Source organism: Pleurodeles waltl, chromosome 10 (assembly GCF_031143425.1).
Source record: "Pleurodeles waltl isolate 20211129_DDA chromosome 10, aPleWal1.hap1.20221129, whole genome shotgun sequence".
In the NCBI taxonomy this organism is placed as follows: domain Eukaryota; kingdom Metazoa; phylum Chordata; class Amphibia; order Caudata; family Salamandridae; genus Pleurodeles; species Pleurodeles waltl.
The window spans coordinates 28178525-28201982 of NC_090449.1; the positions used below are offsets into that span (position 1 = coordinate 28178525).

The following is a 23458-nucleotide window of genomic DNA, read 5'->3' on the forward strand; positions in this document are numbered from 1 at the left end:
GTGTGTGTCAAGACTAGGGCACAGTGCAAGGCACAGGGTGAAAAGGTAGAGCTGGAGTCTGGAAAAATGGCCCAGCCTACCAAGAGAAAAGGAAAATCAGCTGGGAAACCAGCTGCAACACAACACCAAAAAGAGAACCTCTCTTCTCAGGAAGAAGTTCTGCCCTCTGAGGGAACTGAGCCTATGGAGCTGGAACCTTATCAGGTTGAGCTCTTGGGCCCAGGGGGACCCTCAAGGGAAGAGTTGTGTAAGGGACAAGAAACCTGTCCCTCTCTTGAAGGCCTTAGGCAGCAAGCTGCTGAAGAGTCCAAAGGCAAGAAAAATGGAACACATAGGGTCTATTGGGAAGATGGACTCCTGTACACTGAGGCAAGAGATCCCAAACCTGGTGCCACTAGGAGAGTGGTAGTGCCTCAGGGTTTCAGAGAGTTTATTCTGACCTTAGCCCATGATATTCCCCTTGCTGGGCATTTGGGACAAACCAAGACGTGGGAGAGGTTAGTCAACCACTTCTACTGGCCCAATATGTCCCAGAAGGTTAAGGCGTTTTGCCTCTCCTGCCCCACCTGTCAATCCAGTGGTAAGACAGGTGGGCATCCAATGGCCCCCCTCATTCCACTTCCAGTGGTGGGGGTCCCCTTTGAAAGAGTGGGTGTGGACATAGTTGGTCCACTAGAACCTCCCACAGCCTCAGGAAATATGTACATCCTAGTAGTAGTGGATCATGCTACTAGGTATCCTGAAGCTATTCCCCTTAGGTCGACTACTGCCCCTGCAGTAGCCAAGGCCCTCATTGGTATCTTTACCAGAGTGGGTTTCCCTAAGGAGGTGGTGTCTGACAGAGGTACCAACTTCATGTCAGCATACCTAAAACACATGTGGAATGAGTGTGGAGTGACTTACAAATTCACTACACCATATCATCCACAAACTAATGGCCTTGTTGAGAGATTCAACAAGACATTAAAGGGCATGATCATGGGGCTCCCAGAAAAACTCAAAAGGAGATGGGATGTCCTCCTGCCATGTCTGCTTTTCGCTTACAGAGAGGTGCCTCAGAAGGGAGTAGGATTCTCACCCTTTGAACTTCTGTTTGGCCACCCTGTAAGGGGACCACTTGCTCTTGTTAAAGAAGGCTGGGAGAGACCTCTTCATGAGCCTAAACAAGACATAGTGGACTATGTACTTGGCCTTCGCTCAAGGATGGCAGAGTACATGGAAAAGGCAAGTAAAAACCTTGAGGCCAGCCAACAACTCCAGAAGTTGTGGTATGACCAAAAGGCTGCACTGGTTGAATTTCAACCAGGGCAGAAAGTCTGGGTTCTGGAGCCTGTGGCTCCCAGGGCACTTCAGGACAAATGGAGTGGCCCTTACCCAGTACTAGAGAGGAAGAGTCAGGTCACCTACCTGGTGGACCTGGGCACAAGCAGGAGCCCCAAGAGGGTGATCCATGTGAACCGCCTTAAGCTCTTCCATGACAGGGCTGATGTAAATCTGTTGATGGTAACAGATGAGGACCAGGAAGCTGAGAGTGAGCCTCTCCCTGACCTCCTCTCATCAGACCCTAAAGATGGCTCAGTAGATGGAGTGATCTACTCAGACACCCTCTCTAGACAACAGCAGTCTGACTGCAGGAAGGTCCTGCAGCAGTTTGCTGAACTCTTTTCCCTAACCCCTGGTCAGACACACCTGTGTACCCATGATGTGGACACAGGAGACAGCATGCCTGTCAAAAAAAAATATTTAGACAGTCTGACCAAGTTAAGGAAAGCATCAAGGTGGAAGTCCACAAGATGCTGGAATTGGGAGTAATTGAGTACTCTGACAGCCCCTGGGCTAGCCCAGTGGTCTTAGTCCCCAAACCTCACACCAAAGAAGGGAAGAGAGAGATGAGGTTTTGTGTGGACTACAGAGGTCTCAACTCTGTCACCAAGACAGATGCTCATCCCATTCCTAGAGCTGATGAGCTAATAGACAAATTAGGGGCTGCCAGATTCTTAAGTACCTTTGACTTAACAGCAGGGTACTGGCAAATCAAAATGGCCCCTGGAGCAAAAGAAAAGACAGCATTCTCCACACCTGATGGGCATTATCAGTTCACTGTTATGCCCTTTGGTTTAAAGAATGCCCCTGCCACCTTCCAAAGGTTGGTGAATCAAGTCCTTGCTGGGTTGGAATCCTTTAGTGCAGCTTATCTTGATGATATTGCTGTCTTCAGCTCCACCTGGCAGGATCACCTGGTCCACCTGAAGAAGGTTTTGAAGGCCCTGCAATCTGCAGGCCTCTCTATCAAGGCATCCAAATGCCAGATAGGGCAGGGAACTGTGGTTTACTTGGGACACCTTGTAGGTGGAGGCCAAGTTCAGCCACTCCAACCCAAGATCCAGACTATTCTGGACTGGGTAGCTCCAAAAACCCAGACTCAAGTCAGGGCATTCCTTGGCTTGACTGGGTACTATAGGAGGTTTGTGAAGGGATATGGATCCATTGTGACAGCCCTCACAGAACTCACCTCCAAGAAAATGCCCAAGAAAGTAAACTGGACTGTAGAATGCCAACAGGCCTTTGATACCCTGAAGCAAGCTATGTGCACAGCACCAGTTCTAAAAGCTCCAGATTACTCCAAGCAATTCATTGTGCAAACAGATGCCTCTGAACATGGGATAGGGGCAGTTTTGTCCCAAACAAATGATGATGGCCTTGACCAGCCTGTTGCTTTCATTAGCAGGAGGTTACTCCCCAGGGAGCAGCGTTGGAGTGCCATTGAGAGGGAGGCCTTTGCTGTGGTTTGGTCCCTGAAGAAGTTGAGACCATACCTCTTTGGTACTCACTTCCTAGTTCAGACTGACCACAGACCTCTCAGATGGCTGATGCAAATGAAAGGTGAAAATCCAAAACTGTTGAGGTGGTCCATCTCCCTACAGGGAATGGACTTTGTAGTGGAACACAGACCTGGGACTGCCCATGCCAATGCAGATGGCCTTTCCAGGTTCTTCCACTTAGAAAATGAAGACTCTCTTGGGAAAGGTTAGTCTCATCCTCTTTCGTTTGGGGGGGGGGTTGTGTAAGGAAATGCCTCCTTGGCATGGTTACCCCCTGACTTTTTGCCTTTGCTGATGCTATGTTTTGAATTGAAAGTGTGCTGAGGCCTGCTAACCAGGCCCCAGCACCAGTGTTCTTTCCCTAACCTGTACTTTTGATTCCACAATTGGCACACCCTGGCATCCAGATAAGTCCCTTGTAACTGGTACCTCTGGTACCAAGGGCCCTGATGCCAGGGAAGGTCTCTAAGGGCTGCAGCATGTATTATGCCACCCTAGAGACCCCTCACTCAGCACAGACACACTGCTTACCAGCTTGTGTGTGCTAGTGAGAACAAAATGAGTAAGTCGACATGGCACTCCCCTCAGGGTGCCATGCCAGCCTCTCACTGCCTATGCAGTATAGGTAAGACACCCCTCTAGCAGGCCTTACAGCCCTAAGGCAGGGTGCACTATACCATAGGTGAGGGTACCAGTGCATGAGCACTGTGCCCCTACAGTGTCTAAGCAAAACCTTAGACATTGTAAGTGCAGGGTAGCCATAAGAGTATATGGTCTGGGAGTCTGTTTTACACGAACTCCACAGCACCATAATGGCTACACTGAAAACTGGGAAGTTTGGTATCAAACTTCTCAGCACAATAAATGCACACTGATGCTAGTGTACATTTTATTGTAAAATACACCACAGAGGGCACCTTAGAGGTGCCCCCTGAAACTTAACCGACTATCTGTGTAGGCTGACTGGTTCCAGCAGCCTGCCACACTAGAGACATGTTGCCGGCCCCATGGGGAGAGTGCCTTTGTCTCTCTGAGGCCAGTAACAAAGCCTGCACTGGGTGGAGATGCTAACACCTCCCCCAGGCAGGAGCTGTAACACCTGGCGGTGAGCCTCAAAGGGTCACCCCATTTGTCACAGCACCGCAGGACACTCCAGCTAGTGGAGTTGCCCGCCCCCTCCGGCCCCGGCCCCCACTTTTGGCGGCAAGGCCGGAGAAAATAATGAGAATAACAAGGAGGAGTCACTGGCCAGTCAGGACAGCCCCTAAGGTGTCCTGAGCTGAGGTGACTCTAACTTTTAGAAATCCTCCATCTTGCAGATGGAGGATTCCCCCAGTAGGATTAGGGATGTGACCCCCTCCCCTTGGGAGGAGGCACAAAGAGGGTGTACCCACCCTCAGGGCTAGTAGCCATTGGCTACTAACCCCCCAGACCTAAACACGCCCTTAAATTTTGTATTTAAGGGCTTCCCTGAACCTAAGATTTTAGATTCCTGCAACTACAAGAAGAAGGACTGCTGAGCTGAAAGACCGCTGCAGAGGAAGACCAGAAGACACCAACTGCCTTGGCCCCAGACTTACCGGCCTGTCTCCTGCCTTCCAAAGAACCCTGCTCCAGCGACGCTTTCCAAGGGACCAGCGACCTCTGAATCCTCCGAGGACTGCCCTGCTTCGAAAAAGACAAGAAACTCCAGAGGACAGCGGCACTGCTCCAAAAGAACTGCAACTTTGTTACAAGGAGCAGATTTAAAGACCCCTGCAACTCCCCGCAAGAAGCGTGAGACTTGCGACACTGCACCTGGCGACCCCGACTCGACTGGTGGAGAACAACCAACTCAGGGAGGACCCTCCGGCGACTCTACGACTTTGAGTAACCAAAGTTGTCCCCCCTGAGCCCCCACAGCGACGCCTGCAGAGAGAATCCCCAGGCTCCCCCTGACCGCGACTGTCTGAACTCCATTTCCCGACGGCTGGAAAAGACCCTGCACCCGCAGCCCCCAGCCCCTAAAGAGACGGAACTTCTGTGCAGGAGTGACCCCCAGGAGACCCTCTCCCTTGCCCAGGTGGTGGCTACCCCGAGGAGCCCCCCCCCTTGCCTGCCTGCGACGCTGAAGAGATCCCTTGATCTCTCATTGACTTCCATTGAAAACCCGACGCGTGTTTGCACACTGCACCCGGCCGCCCCCGCGCTGCTGAGGGTGTACTTTCTGTGCTGACTTGTGTCCCCCCCGGTGCCCTTCAAAACCCCCCTGGTCTGCCCTCCGAAGACGCGGGTACTTACCTGCTGGCAGACTGGAACCGGGGCACCCCCTTCTCTCCATTGAAGCCTATGTGTTTTGGGCACCTCTTTGACCTTTGCACCTGACCGGCCCTGAGCTGCTGGTGTGATAACTTTGGGGTTGCTCTGAACCCCCAACGGTGGGCTACCTTGGACCAAAAACTGAAAACTGTAAGTGACTTACTTACCTGTGAAAACTAACAATAACTTACCTCCCCCAGGAACTGTGAAAATTGCACTAAGTGTCCACTTTTAAAACAGCTTATTGTGTTTTATGTGAAAAGTATACATGCTAAAGTAATGATTCAAAGTTCCTATAGTACTTACCTGCAATACCTTTCAAATGAGCTATTGCATGTAAAATTTGAACCTGTGGTTCTTAAAATAAACTAAGAAAATATATTTTTCTATAACAAAACCTATTGGCTGGATTTGTCTCTGAGTGTGTGTTCCTCATTTATTGCCTATGTGTATGTACAACAAATGCTTAACACTACTCCTTTGATAAGCCTACTGCTCGGCCACACTACCACAAAATAGAGCATTAGTATTATCTCTTTTTACCACTATTTTACCTCTAAGGGGAACCCTTGGACTCTGTGCATGCTATTCCTTACTTTGAAATAGCACATACAGAGCCAACTTCCTACAGTAGTTCTCTGCAGGATCTTGTAGCACTTTCAAAAGAAAATCTTGAATTATTTTTAGCACACATTTGGCGGCAGACAACATTAACTAGGTCTTCTAACTTCAATCCAGTCAGCATTGGAAACCATATTTGAGTGAAAAACTACGTCTAACTTAGCCTTGCTGTGTGTTTTTTATTTTTTTATTTTAAAAGAAGACTAATATAAGGGAATGGAACGAGTAACATGGTCATCAAATTCGATTACACTCCCATTGCGGGGCAGGGACACCATTGGTAAAGTGTACACAAGTAGGACACTGCGCAGAGCCCAGTGGCTGCCTAAAGAGTTCAATGTTATGTCAGACCATAGAGTAAAAGAATGGATGTGGTGGGCAGGCCATTTGTGGCTCTGTAGTTACAGCCCTTAAATAAGCCAGCCAGTGATTCTGCACTTCTCTGCATATATGACAGGGCACAGTGTAAATCTGTTCGTGTTTAGAGAAGATCTGCAGAAACGCAGAAAACATGATTTCCTACTAAGTTTACAGGGACAGTTTGTCTTAAGCTATAAGTGCAGACATTAAAGCAGCAGACCAGGCAGCGTTTTTTTTCTCTCCATAGTTTTGCACTGCGACATGCATCTTGGTTTCGCCACACTTCATTGAAAACGAATGTACAGTTTAAAAAATGAATTTGCAGTTTTCAGGCCCTGCTTCTTTTGTCCGCATATAGCTAAGGAAATAGGATGAAAAGAAGTCTAATACTTGCAGCCTCTGGCCTGAAGGAGATAAAACAGTTTGATAGGTCAGTTAGGTCCCTGTGGATCGGGAATAATTGAGAGCATACCTGGTTTAAATTCCTGACTATCTGGGAGAATCTATCAATACCATCTAAAGAGAAATGTCTCCCCTGGATGACAGCATATATACCATTTCTCAAAAATCTCACTAGTTTTTACATGCCACAAAGCCAACAGTGAGGCAAGTCGCGTCCTTGCTGGGATTCATGGCCTGTTGCCTTTTTTGTAGTACCCAATGCCCACCTCAAAATTAGACCTCTCCAGCAATACTTGAAAGAGTACTTGTAACAACATCAGGATGATTGGGAAGAAGCAATCTTCTTAAATTACCAAGCACAGTAGTCTTTTCAGTGGTGGCTCAACAGAAACAAATTGTATTCAAGGCAGTCCCATTCCATCAAGATCCTCAGAGTCAGACCATAGTAACGGATGCTTCTCCTACTGGCTACTTCAAGAAACCTTCCTAAGTTCCACCGGTCGACAAGCCATCTGCGAGAACCCCACCATCGATGACAACTTAACCATCGACGAGTTTGACGACTTCCCAACCTTCGATGGGAGCGACAACTAGCACCCCACCGTCGATGAGAGCATTGTCCACAACCAAGATCTACACGACTCCATAGTCAACAAAACCAACGGTGACTATTTCTTTGCAATCCATGTCTGCCTCATTTCCGACGATGTCAACCTCATCGTCAATGGCGTCAGCCACTAAGGTGTCCACTGAAAAGATCTGTTCCTCTTCGTCAACAAGTACTCTTGACGACAAGTGCAACCTAATCCGTACAGCTGATGATGGCAACTTCCATCTCGTTGATGACCTCGTCTTCAACCCCAGTCGACGAGTGAAAGACTGAAAAGACAAGAAATGGTAAAGTTACCCCCGGAACACACTTCCCCTAGTAAGGTGACTCCCATCATACCGGCACACCTGCTAGAAGGGGATGACGACTCTGGTGGTGGTGGTGATGATGAGGATGATGAAGGACCCTATGGGACAGCACATAGTCCCTCTCAGTTAAACGTCAAATATTATGATCCAAAATATTTCACCTCCCAGGAATAGTCATACCAGGAGGGTATGCCAAGCTCCCTGATCTCTGATTTACAAATCATGATGGGAGATTATAGAAGGAGATTCCTGCCCACCGGAGAAGGGGCACCTCAACCAGCTACAGCTTTTAGATCCCCAGCGCCTCAAGCAACCACCCCGCTACTGAGGCCTACATCCTTACCTCTAATGACGATTCATGATCCATGAAACAGACACCTTGGACAAGGAGAATGAAGAAAATCAACTACAGGATGATCGTATGGATTGGGATGAGTCTGTAATTCCCACTCGATCATCTCCTTGACCTATGAAAGTGCATTTGCCTCCTGAGGATCATTGGAGGTTTTCATAATTTACTTGAAAGGGCTGCCAAAGATTTGCACTCCCTATGCCATCCAAACAAATGGATTGTTTTTTAATAGGACTTTAAAGAGCCATTCTAAAAGAGAGTGCACTCCATTCCTATGGTTAGTCATGTATGGGAGGAAGGTTTGAAAGTCATGCAAAATCCCGCTACAGTCACCGTAGTGTTTTCGGCCTTGATTTAAAAAAAAAAAAAAAATGCTCCGGCCTGCCAAACTGATCATCCACACCCAGATTCGGTTATCGTTGAAGTGACCCAAAGAAGATCCAAAAACCCTTCTACCCCAATTTCGACGCCTCCGGATAAGCAGGGGAGACATTCAGACAAAATTGGTAAATGCTAACTTTCTAGCGATACTAGGTAGATGACAGGCAGTTATGGGCTGACATCGCCCCATACATTGATCAGCTAGTAGAGTAAACCAAACTGGAAGCAAGGAAGGTCTTGCAAGAATGAGAGCAGACACCGTAAGAGATAATCCACTGCACATTGACTATTGCCATCACCGCATTTCTTCAGCTTGCTGGTACTGCAGTCCTTAGGAGACGGATAAATCACTGGGTACACCACAATTCAGAAAGTCTTCCTTTCATGGTACCAGAGAATATAGGATGCCTTCATATAGAGAAGGCTGATACCCCTCATACACTCCACCTCCCAACAATTTCTTCACCAGTACAATTAGTGGCAGCCTCCACAAGCAGTGTATGGCAGACCTGCCCCTAGGGGAATACAAGATATTCAAGGTAAGGACTCAGCCCGCAGACAATGATCGCTACAAGGCTCCGGATACCCCCATCCCTTCATGCTTATGACTAGAGGGCGCAAGATTTGTTCATTTCTCCAGCAGTGGCAAAACATAACGTCAGACCAGTGTGTCTTTTACCTGGCACAATTTGAACACACTTTAGAGTTTGTCTTGAAGCCACCTCACAACCCTCCTCACAAATCTATTCCGAAATATCTCCAATAACTCAGATTAGAAGTCAACAAGATGCTTCTGAAAGGAGCGATGGAGAAACTTCCACCTTCTCAGCAGCGTAAAGGATTCTACTCCAGATTCTTCCTCATACGCAAAAAACAGAAGGAATGGAGACCTATCCTCTGTCTCAGAGATTTAAAAATCTATCTGAATAAACACATTCTGCGTGATAAATCTACAGAACAACGTCCTTCACTTGTACCCTGGAGATTCTTTCCACCCTAGATTTGCAGGAGGCATATTTTCATAACCCAATAAATCCTTCCCACAGACACTTCCTAAGATTCACGGTAGCCAGCAGCCCCTACAAATTTTAAGTTCTGCCATTTCCATATTTGGACAATTGGCTAGTCAGTGCAAAATCATTCCAAGCAGCACAGAAGTCATTACCCTACTTAACAACTTGGGCCTAACCATCAATTGGAAAAAGTCGAATCCTCAACCCTCTCGGACTATAACCTTCCCGGGGGCAAATCTAGACAGTGCACCCAATGTAGCCTGCCCCACGACAGTGAGTCAGCAGAAACTATTTACCTTGGCAAAATCAGTTAAAAAAAGAAAATATATTTCAGTACGCCTTTACAATTAGTCATTAGGGATTTATGTCTTCATGCATCCCTCTTGTACCATTCTGCAGACTAAAAATGTGCCCCCTCCAAGAACAACTCAACCTCCATTGGATCCAAGCCACAGACAGCTTCGATGATCAGGTCAAGATTGTATTGTATTGCAATTGTGTTTATATAGCGCTTATTACCTCTGATAAGGCGTTGAAGCGCTTTTTGGCGAGTAGCACGCTACTCCGGAACCCCAGAAGAATTAGTGGTGGATTAGTATAGGGAATTATGAGTACAGTGTTAGTATTATTATGAGTTGATTTGAGCAGAGGATATGTGAGTTTGTTAGTTGGAGTGACTAGAGTAATGGAGGGAAGAATCCAGAAGTGTTAATTGGGAGTTCACAGTAATAGGATGAGGCTTGGGATTAGTAAAGGAGAGCTGGAATAGGGAAGAGTCTGTGGAAAGGGTTAGGGAGATCATAGTAGCTGGAGAAGTTTTGGATGAGTCCAAGGTGAGATAAATGAGGGAGAAATTAGTAGGGTTGTTTAGGAGATCATGGTAGTAAACTTAGGTTTAGGGTGAGCTAGATGCGGTAGAGGAGGGAAGAGCTTAGACAGGGTTATTTCAGAGATCAAAGTAGTAGAATGGTTTCGGGATGAGTCAGAGTTGGGATGAAATGGTTCCCTGTACACTTACTGTGTCTAAGAATCAACAGAGACACAGCCGGGACATAGCTGCTAATGCAGATATGCCCTCACATGTAATATAATGCACCCTGCCTTAGGGCTGCAAGGCCTGCTAGAGGGGTGACTTGCATATATTGTATGCGGTGTTTAGGGGGCATGACATGGCACACAGGCTGAGTGCCTTGTTGTGTTTTCAATTCTGGGAGCATCTTGTCATGCGGCCTGCAATGGCAGTCTGCATAATATTGGTGCTGGGTCCCTGAGAGTGGCACAAGTTGTGCTGCAGCTCTGAGGGGCCCTCTAGTACCCATGCCCTGGGTACCAGGGGTACAGTTTACTAGTTGCTTGTAGGGGACTGAGGGCCTTGTCACTTGGAAATAAAGTGGCCAGGTGTCTGATTTTTGGAAGGAACACTGGACCTGGTTAGCAGGAACCCAGTGACCTCAGTCGAAGTTTCATCCAGAACCAGGCAAAAAGTGTGTTTTGATGGTGGGGGGTACTGCAACCGAACCCAGTTCCTTAAAGTACCTTATGTGGAAAAATGTTATGGGGCCAACTACCCCAAATAGCCCCAAAAAAAAGAGTTAAGTACGTGAGGGAGAGTAGGGGGAAGGGCCAGCAGTTAAGGGGTTAATGTGAGTAGTAAACAAACATTTCAGGTAGAATTTTTTTTTAACTGAGCGGACCATTAGGGGAATATTTGAGCACAAAACTACTAATCCAAATAAATCTGTGGTGTCTGCATTTTGGATCTCAAATTAGCTAAAATTGTTCATTAAACATGGGAGCTCCTGTTGTGGTAGGAGTCAATTACAGGGCAGCAGTAACACAACATTGTGAGGACAGAGATGTCCCTGATAACGGGGGTGCAGTAAAATTTGTTGTACATGCACATGCTACATATTCCTTTGAAAAGTTTTACTCATGGGTGGACTTTGATCCATAGATGCCGGTACTGCGCTTTCTACACATACAAAGAAGCAGCATTTCCTGCACAGCGCCAAACATATCATGAGGTCCCACTGACCTCTGAAGATCACCAAAATTGGTTTATTGGTCATTTACCCCCACACACCTCAGATTGTCAGACTAAGTTCTCTAATGCGGGGGCACATGATCCAGTACTGGCTGGGTACACACAGTATGCTATATAAATTACTCGGACAGTATGTTCTTCAGAAAAAAGCAGCACAGCAGTTCAAATGGGACGTGTGCCCCAGGCACAAGGTTTGTAAAGAAATGGCTCCCTGTTGCAGTTACCCCCCACTTTTTGCCTGATACTGATGCTGACTTGACTGAGAAGTGTGCTGGGACCCTGCTAACCAGGCCCCAGCACCAGTGTTCCTTCACCTAAAATGTACCATTGTATCCACAATTGGCACACCCTGGCATTCAGATAAGTCCCTTGTAACTGGTACTTCTAGTACCAAGGGCCCTGATGCCAAGGAAGGTCTCTAAGGGCTGCAGCATGTCTTATGCCACCCTGGAGACCTCTCACTCAGCACAGACACACTGCTTGCCAGCTTGTGTGTGCTAGTGAGGACAAAACGAGTAAGTCGACATGGCACTCCCCTCAGGGTGCCATGCCAGCCTCTCACTGCCTATGCAGTATAGGTAAGACACCCCTCTAGCAGGCCTTACAGCCCTAAGGCAGGGTGCACTATACCATAGGTGAGGGTACCAGTGCATGAGCATGGTACCCCTACAGTGTCTAAACAAAACCTTAGACATTGTAAGTGCAGGGTAGCCATAAGAGTATATGGTCTGGGAGTCTGTCAAACACGAACTCCACAGCACCATAATGGCTACACTGAAAACTGGGAAGTTTGGTATCAAACTTCTCAGCACAATAAATGCACACTGATGCCAGTATACATTTTATTGCAAAATACACCCCAGAGGGCACCTTAGAGGTGCCCCCTGAAACTTAACCGACTGTCTGTGTAGGCTGACTAGTTCCAGCAGCCTGCCACACCAGAGACATGTTGCTGGCCCCATGGGGAGAGTGCCTTTGTCACTCTGAGGCCAGTAACAAAGCCTGCACTGGGTGGAGATGCTAACACCTCCCCCAGGCAGGAGCTGTGACACCTGGCGGTGAGCCTCAAAGGCTCACCCCTTTGTCACAGCCCAGCAGGGCACTCCAGCTTAGTGGAGTTGCCCGCCCCCTCCGGCCACGGCCCCCACTTTTGGCGGCAAGGCTGGAGGGAACAAAGAAAGCAACAAGGAGGAGTCACTGGCCAGTCAGGACAGCCCCTAAGGTGTCCTGAGCTGAGGTGACTCTGACTTTTAGAAATCCTCCATCTTGCAGATGGAGGATTCCCCCAATAGGGTTAGGATTGTGACCCCCTCCCCTTGGGAGGAGGCACAAAGAGGGTGTACCCACCCTCAGGGCTAGTAGCCATTGGCTACTAACCCCCCAGACCTAAACACGCCCTTAAATTTAGTATTTAAGGGCTACCCTGAACCCTAGAAAATTAGATTCCTGCAACTACAAGAAGAAGGACTGCCCAGCTGAAAACCCCTGCAGCGGAAGACCAGAAGACGACAACTGCCTTGGCTCCAGAAACTCACCGGCCTGTCTCCTGCCTTCCAAAGATCCTGCTCCAGCGACGCCTTCCAAAGGGACCAGCGACCTCGACATCCTCTGAGGACTGCCCCTGCTTCGAAAAGACAAGAGGCTCCCGAGGACAGCGGACCTGCTCCAAGAAAAGCTGCAACTTTGTTTCCAGCAGCTTTAAAGAACCCTGCAAGCTCCCCGCAAGAAGCGTGAGACTTGCCACACTGCACCCAGCGACCCCGACTCGGCTGGTGGCGATCCAACACCTCAGGAGGGACCCCAGGACTACTCTGATACTGTGAGTACCAAAACCTGTCCCCCCTGAGCCCCCACAACGCCGCCTGCAGAGGGAATCCCGAGGCTTCCCCTGACCGCGACTCTTTGAACCTAAAGTCCCGACGCCTGGGAGAGACCCTGCACCCGCAGCCCCCAGGACCTGAAGGACCGGACTTTCACTGGAGGAGTGACCCCCAGGAGTCCCTCTCCCTCGCCCAAGTGGAGGTTTCCCCGAGGAATCCCCCCCCTTGCCTGCCTGCAGCGCTGAAGAGATCCCGAGATCTCTCATAGACTAACATTGAAAACCCGACGCTTGTTTCTACACTGCACCCGGCCGCCCCCGCGCTGCTGAGGGTGAAATCTCTGTGTGGACTTGTGTCCCCCCCGGTGCCCTACAAAACCCCCCTGGTCTGCCCTCCGAAGACGCGGGTACTTACCTGCAAGCAGACCGGAACCGGGGCACCCCCTTCTCTCCATTCTAGCCTATGTGTTTTGGGCACCACTTTGAACTCTGCACCTGACCGGCCCTGAGCTGCTGGTGTGGTGACTTTGGGGTTGCTCTGAACCCCCAACGGTGGGCTACCTTGGACCAAGAACTGAACCCTGTAAGTGTCCTACTTACCTGGTAAAACTAACAAAAACTTACCTCCCCCAGGAACTGTCAAAATTGCACTAAGTGTCCACTTTTAAAACAGCTATTTGTCAATAACTTGAAAAGTATACATGCAATTTTGATGATTTGAAGTTCCTAAAGTACTTACTTGCAATACCTTTCGAATGAGATATTACATGTAGAATTTGAACCTGTGGTTCTTAAAATAAACTAAGAAAAGATATTTTTCTATATAAAAACCTATTGGCTGGATTTGTCTCTGAGTGTGTGTACCTCATTTATTGTCTTGTGTATGTACAACAAATGCTTAACACTACTCCTTGGATAAGCCTACTGCTCGACCACACTACCACAAAATAGAGCATTAGTATTATCTATTTTTACCACTATTTTACCTCTAAGGGGAACCCTTGGTCTCTGTGCATGCTATTCCTTACTTTGAAATAGCACATACAGAGCCAACTTCCTACAAGGTTCCATAGAGAAAATCAGTCAACAGACTATAAACACTGTTATGGGCAAAGTGCCTGTAGAAAGCAACAAAATTGCCTTCTGGATAGCTTGCAACACCAACGAGACAAACAGCATTTTGACGATGTGACGGCCCCTTGGAATGGTGCCACCTTCAGAGGAGTGCAACACTTTGGGAAGTATCTACACTGCTGCGCATGGCACACCCTCATTGGTGTTACTTCCTGATGTACTAAGGTGAACACAAAGAAGTACAAGGCTGCACCAGCTGTAGATCTAGGAATAAATGAATGAACAGGAGTTACTTACAATTATTTTGGAAACCTATACATCGGTGGGCCATGACACCTTGGGGTCACAAGCCTAAACAGCATCTCAAAACAAACAAGCATTGTCAAAGCTAACAGGTCTTGTCTATAGTTGAGCTATTGGCTTTGGCAATCAGGTGGCTGGTGGTAAACGGGAGGGCAGGTGGAGGTGGTGAAGAGGAGGGTGGGCAGTGGTGGTGAAGAGGAGGGTGGGCAGCGGTGGTGAAGAGGAGGGTGGGCAGCGGTGGTGAAGAGGAGGGTGGGCAGCGGCGGTGGTGAAGAGGAGGGTGGGCAGCGGCGGTGGTGAAGAGGAGGGTGGGCAGCGGCGGTGGTGAAGAGGAGGGTGGGCAGCGGCGGTGGTGAAGAGGAGGGTAGGCAGCGGCGGTGGTGAAGAGGAGGGTGGGCAGCGGCGGTGGTCAAGAGGAGGGTGGGCAGCGGCGGTGGTGAAGAGGAGGGTGGGCAGCGGCGGTGGTGAAGAGGAGGGTGGGCATGGTTGGTGAACGGAAGGGTTGGTGTACGGGAGGGTGGGTGGGGTGAATTAGTGGTGAATGGGAGGGTGGGTGGGGTGGTGATCATGAAGGCAGGTTGTTGCTAAATGGGAGTGCGGCTGGGGGTGATGAATGGGATTGCAGGTGGGTGTGGTGAACGGGTGGGGGTGGTTAGCATGAAGGCAGGTTGTTGGTAAAGCGGGTGGGGGTGCATTACAGGAGTGGCAAGAGTGTTCACCAAAAATAGGTCCAGGTACTTCAAAAAGATCAGATGCTGGGCAGATAGCTGATGTACATCAAATCAGAGAAAGTGAAAAACATTTAATGAACAGTCAACCTGGGTTGCACAAAACACAACAGGTATTGCCATTTGTGGAATGATAAAAAATAGTGACTGATCTTCCACACTGAAACAAGTTTTTCGACAATGGGAGGGTATTTTTAACTCCCTTATTTAAATAAAAAAAAAAAAACATCTTTTAAGATGTTCTATTGTAAGAGAAATCAAGCAATGGAAATATCAGGTACAAAATACATATAAACTTGTTAAATGTAAGTTGCGTTATTCAGATGAGCATTACGCAACCACATTAGAAATTAGAAGGTAAGTTATGCATTTGTTGCATTTAAAATGTATAAATATCTTTGCAACACTGAAACAGCTTGTTTTTCACAATGAAGCTCTGGTGTCCAGTGTGCAACACACAATCTGAATGGCTTCTTTTCACCCATAAAATACAAACATTAATGTACCCCACCAAGGAAAGGAAACTTTTTTCATAGTGTAAAAGTCAAAGCCTGACACTTGAATTAGTGAAAAGTATGCATGTGCAAGTTGTGTGCCGATTCGCAGTGGTGCCTGTAAACAGTATTTGCCAAGCTTGTTGTTGAGGAAAAACACAACTGCACTCTGATAAGCCTACTGCTCGACCATACTACCACAAAATAGAGCATTAGAATTATCTACTTTTGCCACTATCTTACCTCTGAGGGGAACCCTTGGACTCTGTGCACACTATTTCCTACTTTGAAATAGTATATACAGAGCCAACTTCCTACACCTACCTTTTACATCAAGCACGTTTTGGCCTAGCTCATAACTCATCATGGTTCATCTGGCTGCCATCTCATCTTTTAGATGCTCACATAACACACCTTCCTTGTGGTCCTCTAGAATCATCAAACAATTTCTGAAGGGGCTATTTAGAGTCTTCCAACCATTCAGCTCTCCTCCTTCTTCGTGGCATCTCAACACAGTCCTTGTGCAGCTCATAAAACAACCATTTGAGCTGATTCACAGAGCCACTTTAAAGTTTTTCATGGACAGTAGCTCTCCTAGTTGCTCTCACATCAGCCACGCGAGCCAGTGAAATTTAAGCCCTGACAATTCAGGAATCCTTAAAAATTAGAGAAGACAGAATAATCCTACGTACAAACCCACGATTTATACCCAAGGCTCCTTCAGACTTCCATATCAATGAACCACTAATCCTGAAGACTTTCCCCAAACCCTTTAACACCAGCGGAGAGAACGTTTCATTCTTTGGATGCGAAAAAGTGCATCAAGTTCTACCTTGTTAGGACCAAATTCTTCCGGAAAACTAAGCAGTTGTTTGTTGCCTACAGTGCACCAGGAAAGGGCCAACCCTTTTCCAGGCAAAGCATTGCAAGATGGATTTCAGCTGCAATTCGTTTTTGCCATCAAGCAGCAGGCAAACCATTACAAACTTCTATCCATGCTCATTTACTAGAGTGGTATCAACATCCACTGCACTGTTTGCTGGAATACTGCTTCAGGACATATGCAGGACGGCTACCTGGAGGAACTGCCACACATTCATTCAACTCCACGAGTGGAGGTAGCGGTGGGCCAGGTGGTCCTAAGATATCTTTTCCAGTAAAGATGAGCTATCTCTACTTTCCCACCATCCTAAGGTTAGTTTGGCACATTGTTTATCTTTAAGATGTACAGAAAAGTAAATGTTCATAGTGTGTATGATTTCTAATAGCAGTGCTAAACAGCTGTGTTTTGCATTAGCTTATAAATGTATATTTACTTAAAATTCTTTGAAGCTGTCGCAGCTGACCCTACAATGTGCCTCACTACTGCTTGCTTCTCTGATTCAAGCATATTAAAGTTCTGATACTGGAGTAAGAAAATAAGTTACTTACTTGTAGCTATTGTTCTCCAGTATTGGAATCTTTCATAGGCTCACATGCGACCCATCCACCTCCCCAGAGATGCCCACCTTTCCCTCTCTCAGTTAATTAGTATTGGTAAGCATTAGTGCTGTGAAAAGCTGAGGGACTAGAGCTCCTCTCAGGAGTGTTGTAGAGGGTAGTGTCGCCTGAATAGTGGACTCTCAAATTTAGTCCTTTTTTTCAAAATGACTCTGAGGGGCCAAGGGCCTTCTAGGTTTAGCTCTATTTTAACACTACTTTGTAAACGGTACTGGGGGACTCCCATCTCAATGACAGTGAATGATTTAAGCATGTGAATCTATGAAAGATTCCAGTACTGGGGAACTATATTCACAGGTAAGTAACTTATTTTGTTACCCTCTGTAGGAAAGTGGCTTCTTGTTGCAGTTACCCCTGTGCCTCCACACACAAACAGACACACATTTTGCCTGATATTGATGCTGACTTGACAGAGTGTGCTGGGAGCCTGCTAGGAGCCTGCTAACCAGGCCCCAGCACCAGTGTTCTTTCACTAAAATGTACCATTGTTTCCACAATTGGCACACCCCTGGCACACAGATAAGTCCCTTGCAAAAGGTACCAGTGGTACGAAGGGCCCTGTGACCAGGGAAGGTCCCGAAGGGCTGCAGCATGTGTTGTGCCACCAAAAGGGATTCCTCACCTTACACATGCCAACTGCCATTACAGATTGTGTGTGTTGGTGGGGAGAGAAAGGCAAAGTTTACATGGCATCCCCCTCAGGGTGCCATGCACACAAAATATTGCCTGTGGCATAGGTAAGTCACCCCTCTAGCAGGCCTTACAGCCCTAAGGCAGGGTGCACTATACCACAGGTGAGGGCATAGCTTCATGAGCAATATGCCCCTACAGTGTCCAAGTCCATTCTTTGACATTGTAAGTATGGTGCGGCCATATTAAGTATATGGTCTGGGAGTTTGTCAAAACGAACTCCACAGTTCCATAATGGCTACACTAAATACTGGGAAGTTTGGTATCAAACTTCTCTGAATAATGTAGCCACACTGATGCCAGTGTTGGATTTATTTTTAAAAATGCACACAGTGGGCATCTTAGAGATGCCCCCTTTATTTTACCCAATCCTTCAGTGCAGGACTGACTGGTCCCGTGCCAGCCTGTCACTGGGAGACTGGTTTCTGACCCGCTGGGGTAATAAATAGCCTTTGTGCTTTCTGGGGCCAGAAACAAAGCCTGCACTGGGGGGAGGTGCTTCACACCTTCCCCCTGCAGGAACTGTAACACCTGGCGGTGAACCTCAGACTCAGGCCTGGTGTTACAATGCCCCCAGGGCACTCCAACCAGTGGAGATGCCTGCCCCCTGGATGAGCCCCCACGTTTGGCAGCATGACCAGAGGTATAATGAGAAAAACAAGGAGGTCACCCCCTCAGCCAGGACCACCCCTAAGGTGTCCAGAGCTGAAGTGACACCTCCTTGAGAAATCCTCCATCTTGCTTTGGAGGATTAGGACCAATAGGAATAGGGACGTGCCCCCCTCCCAGAGGGAGTTGGCACAAGGAGGAGGTGTAGCCACCTTCAGGGACAGTAGCCATTGGCTACTGCCCTCTCACCCAACCCGCCCCTAAATTTAGTATTTAGGGCCGGCCTTGAACTCAGCTCTTCAGATTCCTGACGACCTCACTAGAAGAAGGACTGCTGAGCTGAAAACCCCACGGATAAGAAAAGGAGACAACAACTGACTTGGCCCCAGCCCTACCGACCTGTCTCCTGCTTCAAAGATGCTGCAACCGAAAAGCGATGCGTTCTACAGGACCACGACCCCTGAAAAGCTTCCCGGAGACTGCCTGCATCACCGAGGACCAAGAACTCCAGTGGGCAGCAGCTCTGCCCAACAAGAAGATAAAGAAACCATCTTTAAAGGGACTCCCCCCTCACTCCAGAAGCGTGAGTCTGGAACACTCTGCACCCTACATCCCTGGCCTGTGTCCAGAGAAACCAACTATCCAGAGAGGAACCCCAGGCGACTCTGACATGTCCACCCTCGGCTGACCTCCCTGCACCCCCACGACTCCTGCAGAGGGAATCCCAAGGACAAGATATCAGACGCCTGGAAGAAGCACTGCACCGGCAGCCCCCAGGCTCGCGAGACACCGACCACCGGTGCATCAACGACCAGCAGGCGGCCCTCATCCCTGCCCATTCGGTGGCTTGCCAGAGAGGCCATCCTGCAGTGCCTAAGTGACCCCCAGGTTCCCCAATAAAGTTCTATTTAGAACCCAATGCCCTGTTTGCACGCTGCACCCGGCCGCCCACGTGCTGCTGAGGGTGTGGTTTGTGTGCCTACTTGGGCCCCTTCAGTACTCCTCCAAAACCCCCTTGGTCTGCCCTCTGACATCGCGGGTACTTACCTGCCAGAAGACTGGAACCGGAGTACCCCCGTCTCCATAGGCGCCCACGTTATTTTGGCTTCTGTTTGACCTCTGCACCTGACCGGCTCTGTGTTGCTGGTGCTGAGTGTTTAGGGTTACCTTGAACCCACAATGGTGTACTGCCTATACCCCTGAGATTGAACCCGCAAGTGTGGTACTTAACTCTGAAACTGTACTGTACTTACCTCCCCCAGGAACTGTTGGAAATTGAAGTCTCCACTTTTAAAATAGCTTTTTGCCATTTTCATGAAAACTTTGTACAATATTGAATCTATTCAAAGTCTCAACTATTACTGTGCAAAGTACCTTTCATTGAATGTACTTACCTGCTAAATGAATCTTGTGGTTCTAAAAATAAATTAACAAAAGAATATTTTGTAAATATTTCTTTATAAAAACCTATTGGCCTGGAGTTAAGTTACTGAGTGTGTTTTCACTTATTGCTTGTGTGTGTACAACAAATGCTTACCACTACCCTCTGATAAGCCTAACTGCTCGACCACACTACCACAGATAGAGCATTAGTATTATCTATTATTGCCTCTGTCAAGTCTCTTGGGGAACCCCTGGACTCTGTGCACACTAGATCTCATTTTGATATAGTATAAATAGAGGCAGCTTCCTACACCCAGAACTGTACTACTCTGGGCCACTGTGCTCCAATGAACCCCACTCACCTCTCCACCCCACTGTACGCCACACCACGCTGCTGTACAGCATAGCTGAAGGACATTGGCAAAGTCAATAATTCTTATAGGCGAGACCAAATGGCTGTACGAAAACTTGTTTTATGTGTTGGTGGAGTATGTGTGTAAATATCTAATACTTACTGATTCCTTTGAAGTGGGCAAAGTTTGTTTTGGAACCCAACCACAAAATAATGGGATGATACACAACATCTGATTCTGGAATAGCTTCAAAGATCGCATGTTTTTTACCTTTCTCTGAACTGCAGAAATCCTTCTTAAGAGGTGGTAGGAACCCAGGAGCCCAACATTGAACATGGATAACAATGTCCTAGGTGCCAACTCGTGTGGGAAGGACCCCTCGTTCTGTTATAGCCTGCTCTGAGTTGTCAGGATTTGCTTCTTTGTAGTGTAGGTTGGAGGCTGTCTAAGGTGCTCTGATAAATAATGCCAACTTTGTGTTCTTACAGAAAACATCCCAGAAAAGTGGACCCCTGAAGTTAAGCACTTTTGCCCCAATGTGCCTATTATTCTTGTGGGGAACAAGAAGGACTTGCGGAACGACGAGCACACACGCAGGGAGCTGGCAAAAATGAAACAGGTAAGGCTGTGTGGTCTGAATGTGGTGGCAACTTTTGTTTTTTAAGTGTATCTTTACAGGTTTTCTAGGAGGTATAATCTTGTAGCCAGTTTCGAATGTGCTTTGATCAGCATTTTTGTGGCCTGTGTTCTTAGTGATGAAAAAGCAGTCATCAGTATAACTCCTCTGCTTTCTAATCAGAGGACATGCCCTAAAGAGCGCTGAACAGGGGTACTTGTTTCTACACGCACCGATGGAGCACACCTAACGCTGGAAGCTTGTGGTTATATAGAACATGCTCACATAGCTAATCTATGTTTTCTTAAATGTTACTATCATCGGGACACATAAGCAGTGCAATCCATGATTAAGAATCAGCCTGTTGTAAAAGAAACCGAGGGAGACGTGCCACTTTCATTAGATGTTTTCAATATTGCCACGTGGTCTCACTGTGCAACCTTTAGTTTTAAGCCCATTTGGGGATTTTAACTCTCTGGTTGGCTCAAGTCCTCTCTCCCTGGCAATCCAAACTTTAGTTCTATCAGAGTTAAATTACTTTGGAGCCTGTAGCCTCCAAACCACTATCTGGCCTTCATCTTGCATTAGCTTGTGCCGGTTCCTTAAAGTATTTTTGTTATTCACGCTCTATAAATGCTTTAAATACAAATGCTTGAAATAAATAAGGCTGTAGTGGGCAACCTTTCTGATGACATTGAGAACCCCTGCCCGAATTGTCTGTTTACAAGATAATGTCACTCTGGGAAGGAGGATTGCTGTATGTGAGACGTTGTGGACGGGAGCCCATCTATCACTGGGTGCTGGATCCTGGGATTCCTTTACCAGGCTGGGAAGCGCAGGTCGGGAAAGTTGGGCCTGCTCCAGGTCTTTTTAATTGTAGTTGGATTCATCAACCAACCGCAAAAGTTACTAGGTGACAGCCAGTAGCAAAAGAAGGGGATGGAGTTCACTTAGCTCAGGGTAAGCTTATTCCTGGAATTGAACTTGTTAGGTTACTTCTTCACCCCCCAGCTTTTTCTTTTTTTAAGTGTTGAGGCAGCATCTGTCCAAACACGCTTCTCCTGCATTTGCAAGCATTAGGCCTGAGATCATCCTCATAAGACCATGAGAATTGGATCAAGAGGTTTGAAAATGTTTGCTTATTTCAGAGACTGCCCCTTGTAGCCTTTTACCTCCCCTTTTCCTGCTTTGACTGTTACATCTATCTATTGATTCGTCATCGAAAAAAGAGAGAAAAGATAAGATGGGCACATGTTGCGTATGCTTGCATGTGCTGTACTGTTTGTACTCTGTCATTCTCGGAATCTGTGAACACGAGAGATTCTCCACGCATGGGCAGGATCCCTGTAATACCATTTATTAGGACTGGCCTACAGATGACTTGAGCAGTGTGAATAGCTTCGCGTTTCCAAAAAAATACATTCAACATACGCATACTTGCACATGCTTTTAGTCCGCTCTCAGCATTTGCCAGTATGTTGAAAAGCCACTACCTTTCAGCTTTTCCTACCTTGGCTTGCAGAATGAGGCAGTGCATCAGCCGGCTTCATCCATGAACTCTTCACTGTCGGTAAAGGTGCGAGTTTCCACAGCCGCAGGACACGACACGCCCTCCAGGGTGCCTTTGTGCAGAAAAGGTGATTGGTCTGGATGCAGCAGCACAGATCCTGAACAGTGAAGTTAATGCCATTGTTCAGAACCTCCGAAAAGCTGCCCCTCCATATTCCCTTTTAGAAACCGCAGCCGTTACAGTGCCAGGAACACCCACAGCAGCGGGGTTTAGGCAGAAACCTGCGAAGAAAAGGAGCTTGTACTGCTTTGGGAACGTCCTGTCCAGCGAAACAAGGGGTGTGCCACCACAGTCCAGTGCCCTAGTGAGGGGACATTCCCAGCCGCTCCCTGGGATGGCGGAAGATAACCTAAGACAGTTGTCAGATTCAGCTACAGGGCCCAGTTGCTTTCTTCTCCACCGTCCATTCCACCGAAGGTGTCGGAGCCACTACACTTAAAAGCTTCTAACTCTTAATTGCTCACGATGCAGAAAAGAAAGGGAACTTACTCCCTTTATTCCTTAGTCCAAGGAAAAAAGCATGCTCCTAGAGCGTCATCGTACCCTGAACCTAAAATATGCAAACTAATTAGTCTATAATCACTTACGTTGTGCATGCTGGTTCTTAATCAAATATTTCTTCGTTTTCACCAAGGAGATTGGGTGACCTCAACGTGCTTATTTTCACGTGGGAAGTTTTTCTGCTTGAAAGTGGGATGTGCTCCTCCATATCACGTGCCCTCTTGTTTTGAAATGGTGGCAGCAGCGGTGCTCGGGAAGAGCAGATTTACATACACACGTGACTGGTACAAGCCAGTTTGGCTTCAGCACTTAGACATAGAAACTGTCCCTTGTCTGCAACTTGGGTCTCCAGGTCAACTCATCAAAATCGATTTTACACCTGGCGCAAAGAGTACAGAGCTTGAGGGTCACAATAGAAATGCTGCAAGCAAATGTCTTCTTCAGAAGAATGACTATCGCTTGGAAATTTGAAGATTATTTCTCCAAAAGCAACAACAGTTCCATCAGTCAGACAAGTCTCATCCTTCCTGGGCAGCATGCATTTTCCAGTTTCTAATGCGAGACCGCACGTGATCATTACAGGAATATCTGGGCGATAAACTGTGAA

General features: G+C 47.5%; 1 protein-coding gene across 2 annotated transcripts in view; it reads left to right on the forward strand.

Annotated features, from left to right (window-relative positions):
* Window positions 1-23458, forward strand: part of LOC138260963 (transforming protein RhoA-like) — a 99809-nt gene that overhangs the window by 55620 nt on the left and 20731 nt on the right. For both annotated transcript variants that reach the window (XM_069209520.1, XM_069209519.1), the window contains exon 4: window positions 20653-20783. In XM_069209520.1, the coding sequence (XP_069065621.1) occupies window positions 20653-20783 (131 nt within the window). The remainder of the gene's footprint in view (window positions 1-20652; window positions 20784-23458) is intronic.